The 5,000-nt window shown below is 43.3% G+C and overlaps 1 protein-coding gene across 1 annotated transcript in view; it reads right to left on the bottom strand.

The window, feature by feature from the left end:
- The window catches only part of LOC118496420, a 70,570-nt gene that overhangs the window by 8,383 nt on the left and 57,187 nt on the right, over positions 1-5,000 (bottom strand). Inside the window, exons 4-5 of the mRNA XM_036008041.1 lie at positions 3,151-3,242; positions 174-277 (exon numbers count right to left, since the gene is read on the bottom strand). Of these exons, the coding sequence (XP_035863934.1) occupies positions 174-277; positions 3,151-3,242 (196 nt within the window). The remainder of the gene's footprint in view (positions 1-173; positions 278-3,150; positions 3,243-5,000) is intronic.

The raw sequence follows: 5,000 nt of genomic DNA on the forward strand, positions 1-5,000 counted from the left end.
TACAAAAATATTGAAAACACGACAACAACTTCCCAAAAAAGCTGGTTATAGGCCCCCCACCCAAGAATTAGGCCTATGTATACAATACAGTAATACATTCTGAATAGTGCAAATCAATTCAAAATCAAACAGTATAGAAAACTAAAGATACAAAAGGAAGAGTTTTATCTCACCACTATGGAGTGAACGGCTCCGATGCGGACGCAGGCCAACATGGCTACGACCAGCTCCACCACCATCGGCATGTAGATGGACACACGGTCGCCCTTCTTCACTCCTGCACACGGACACGGGAGGACGATCGAGTCAACAACAATAAAGCAGGAGAACTCACTTTTACTGGAAGACTAGACACATCTTTGCGGCCATATTTATGAACACAGTGTTAGCACAGACTGTAAGGCCGGTTACACACTGGATGCGTCGGACAAGCGTGTCAGCCGCGTGGCGTGTCCGTTTATATTTCGGCTCCCATGTTAACAGGTTAGAGCTTACACACCGCCTGCGTGAGACGTGCGTCTCGTGCCTGCTAGAAATAGAACCGACGCCTATTTTTTGCTAGCGAGCGTGTTGGAAGCTGTTGGTTTCCAGGCAAAATAGAATAGGAAAATATGTTTATATGTCATTTAGACACAAATGCATATTAATAAATGACATCTTGATGTTTGAAAGTCTCTAGGTTTTGACATCAATGTAGATATAAATGTAATAAAAAATTTCAGAGAAAAGATTTTCAAATAATGCATATGCATACAGAACGAAATATTTGGTAACATATTTTGCAGTCAATACTGCCGACGTTGTCTTACTTTAATCAAATCAGAAGGCTATATATTTATGTTTAACAACTCTCTCCCCATACGTCGAACAAGCCTATAGCCTATATATAAAGGGTAGGATAGGCTACAATAACAACGTAGTGTGTGTTCTGAGTGACGGTCCAACATCAGATAGGCTATATAGGCTCTTTACAGCTACACTAAGTTGTTATAAACAGACAGCCCACCATTTTTCAGAGTTTGAATCTGTCTGCGCTATGTGCCGAGATCAGCCCTCCCTGTACCTAGCAGCAGGAGCAGCGCCGCGTCAGACACGCTTCTGGTGTGTAGGACGCAGAAAAATCCACGCAGCCGCCACGTGTCTGAGACGCAACAGAAACGCCACGCTCACGCGACGCATCCAGTGTGTAACCGGCCTAAAAATAATGAACGATGCTTCCAGGTCTGAGAAGTGAAGCCGATGCTGAAGCTCCTTAAAGCTGCGTTCTCTCTAACTTCCAGCAGGGGGCGACTCCACCGGCTCCAAAAAGAAGTCTGTTTCTATAGAAGTCTATGAGAAAATGAGCCTACTTCTCTCTTCATTTATTACCTCAGTAAACATTTTCATAATGAGTTGATGGTCTCAATCACTAGTTTCAAGTCTTCTTCAACACAGCATGATGTTCATTTAGTAAATGATGCTCCCATTTATTTTAAAACAGACGATAAAGCAGGGGATGTTTTAGGACCTGTCAGTCAGGACAGAGGCTTAGCGATGCTAACTATGCTAACACTGGGGACATTAAAACTTTGGGTATGGTTTGGGTTTTTTCCGATACCGGTGCTAAAACAATACTTTTAAAACGGTGCCGGTGCCTGAACCGAAATATATATAATATATTTATAATGTGTAAAATATAAAATATAAAAAAGGAGCACAAAACGACAGTTGGCGACATTAAAGAACGGCTTGTTTATTGCTAAGGCCATGTGGTCAAAATTAAATGATTGATTAATAATGTAATAACAATAACTTATAACAATGACTTATTTCACCAGTAAATTGCTGGTAAACGACAAAAACAAGCACCAGATGGGAAAAGGGTATTTTACAATAACTTTGAATGCACCACGAGGCTGGCGAGGCGAGTTTCAAGTGAACGCAGCGTCTGTGTTGCAGCTGCAGTCCGACCGTTACGTCCTGCTGTTGGGATCCTCTACAGGAGATACAGTCACACTTTACACCGCTTAACGTAGGCTGTCAGCATTTTAACCGTTGGGTTTAATCCAGCTACTAACTAACGGTAACGTAGCGTCCCGTGCAGCGATGCTTCTGAAAAAAAAAAAAAAAGGCAGGCATCGGAATAAGGCACCGAAATTTTCATTCTTATTCGGTCTCGTTACTACAGTTTACGTCGGAAGCGTTTCGGTACCCAACCCTAATTAAAATAGACCTCAACTTGTTTTTGGGTGTTGTCCGTGTTTTCATCTTAAACTTTGACCCAATAACTTTGAATGCACCACAAGGCTGGCGAGTTTCAAGTGAACGCACAGTCTGTGTTGTTTTTCCGACAACAGCAGCTGCAGTCAGACCGTTACGTCCTGCTGTTGGAATCCTCTACAGGAGATACAGTCACACTTAACACCGCTTAACGTAGGCTGTCAGCATTTTAACCGTTGGGTTTAATCCAGCTACTAGCTAACAGTAACGTAGCTTCCCGTGCAGCAATGCTTCTGAAAAAAAAAAAATAAGTCAGGCACCTGAATTTTCGTTCTTATTCAGTCTCGTTACTACAGTTTACGTCGGATTGGCACCGCATTTTGCTACCCAACACTAATTAAAATAGACCTCAACTTGTTTTTGGGTGTTGTCATCTTAAACTTTGACCCTCTCACTGGGTGTTTTCACTTCAGCAAAGTAGACCGTAACATTGTAGTCGCCTAGAAATGTCTTGTTCAGCTTTCTGCCAACCAAGCTAGCTAGCTACTGCTAGCGTTAGCTGATCATTAAAGGGAAAGTTTGCAGATTTTCTGTTCTGCCGTACATGCAGATGAACGTCTCCAGTACCCCGAAGTCCATGTTTACTCGCCGGTAAATCTCTGCTGACGACTCGCTTCAGAAGGGTTAATAATCTGCACCTTAACCATAACCATAAACCATAAACAAGGCTGTCTAGGCCGTGTCATCTTCCCCAGCTCCATCCTCTCGCCAAAAATTGCCACCTCCAGTTTAAAAAAACCCAAGATGGCGACAGACAAATGACCAAAACTCGAGGCTTCAAAACGGCAGTCCACAAACCAATGTGTGACATCGCGGATGCTATGTGCATTATTTTTACAGTCTGTGTGTGTAAAAGAGTAATAAAATCTGGTAGTTTCAGTCGTAACGTACCCTGAGACTTCAGGACGTTGGCAAACTGACAGACCCTCTGCAGCAGCTCTCTGTAGGTCACCGTCAGCTCATCCCCGGGCTCATTGCCTTCCCTAAAACAAACAGCAAACATACAGAAGAACGTGTCAACAATCAACATATTCGGTATGATCCTGGGTTTTCCTGTCGCTACAAGGTTTAGGGCTCCTGCACACTGCCTGCGTGGCGTGAGCGCGTCAGCTGCGTGGCATGTCCGTTTTTATTTCGGCTCCCATGTTAACAGGTTAGAGCTTACACACTGCCTGCATGACACGTCTCAGGCGCGGCTTGATCTGCGCCGAAAACGCGTACAAGCTAGAAATAGGACCGACGCCTATTTTTCACGCGACAGGCAAGCGTGTTGGAAGCGTTTCCAGGCAAAATAGAATAGGAAAAGATGTTTATATGTCATTTAGACACAAATACATATTAATAAATGACATGTTGATGTTTGAAAGTCTCGAGGTTTTGATATAAATGCAGATATAAATGTAATTAAAAAAAATAAATAAATAAATAATTATGGATTTTCAAATATTGCACCTGTCAATACAGAACGAAATATTCTGGAGCCTATTTTGTCGTCAATACCGCCAAGGTTGTCTTCGCTGTAATCAGATCAGTATATATTTATGTTTAACATGAAGTATACTACTGCTTGAGTGCATTTTATCAATGGGAGACGAGGCTAGCAGCAGCAGCACCGCGTCAGACACCTTTCTGGTGTGTAAAGACATAGAAAACGCCACGCAGCCGCCACGTAACTGACACGCAACAGAAACGCCACGCCACGGCCTTAGGTGCAGCACCCGAGCCCTAAGAATGATTGAAACTAAAAGGCTTTTCTCAGATCTAATGATTGTAGTTGGGCTTGGGCCTGGCTCCAGCATATCCCCCTGAGATTTTAACCCTTCGAGAAAACCAGAAAATGAAAACCGGCAGCTGATTGGACGAACGCGTCACGTGGGTCTTTTTTCTCCGGAAATTCCCAGCCAGACTGTCATGGCGGCTCGTTCAGAATACGATCTCATATTGTACTAAAAAAGTTCACCGAAACGTGTTTCTGAAAACATTTTAAGAGAGAAATAGGCCGTGCAGTTGCTGAATCTGTCTTCATTTCAGATTGACAAAGGTCACTTTAAAAGATTTTCGTCAGATTTTGAGAGGCTCATGCGCTCGCCATTTCCGGGTGAGTCCCGACTGCCCTGTCTCCGACTGAACATCGGTTTATATCGCAGAATCGATAAACTTGCTCAGCCTTACCCTCCACCTAGTCCTGGGTCTTCCCCGAGGCCTCCTCCCAGCTGGACGTGCCTGGAACACCTCCCTAGGGAGGCGCCCAGGGGGCATCCTTATCAGATGTTTATTATTATTATTTTAACGACCAATCAATTAAATCGACTTATTGTTTCTGCTCTGCTATAGGGTCCATGTGTTAAAATATCAAGATCAAAATCTACTTCAGAGAGTTCCATTGTTTTAGTGTTTACTGTGTTTACATGATGCATAAAGTGTTTCCAGCGTAGAAAAAGCGTTTGTCCAACTTTAACCATGACACAAAGAAGCAGTTACAAAAACAAAAAGCCCCAAAATCTAGACTCTTCTTGCAGCTATCTTTAGTAAAACTTCAGCCCAGTTGTGAAACATCTCAACTTCCCCCCCGTTTTCACAACCGAGTATCATCATCCTGGGAGTTTAAGGAACTGTACGCTTGCAAAAGCATCATTGAGACACACACACACACACACACACACAGAGACACACACACACACACACACACACACACAGAGACACAGACACACACACACTGAGACACAGACACACACACACAC

This window comes from Sander lucioperca, chromosome 12 (assembly GCF_008315115.2).
Source record: "Sander lucioperca isolate FBNREF2018 chromosome 12, SLUC_FBN_1.2, whole genome shotgun sequence".
NCBI lineage: Eukaryota > Metazoa > Chordata > Actinopteri > Perciformes > Percidae > Sander > Sander lucioperca.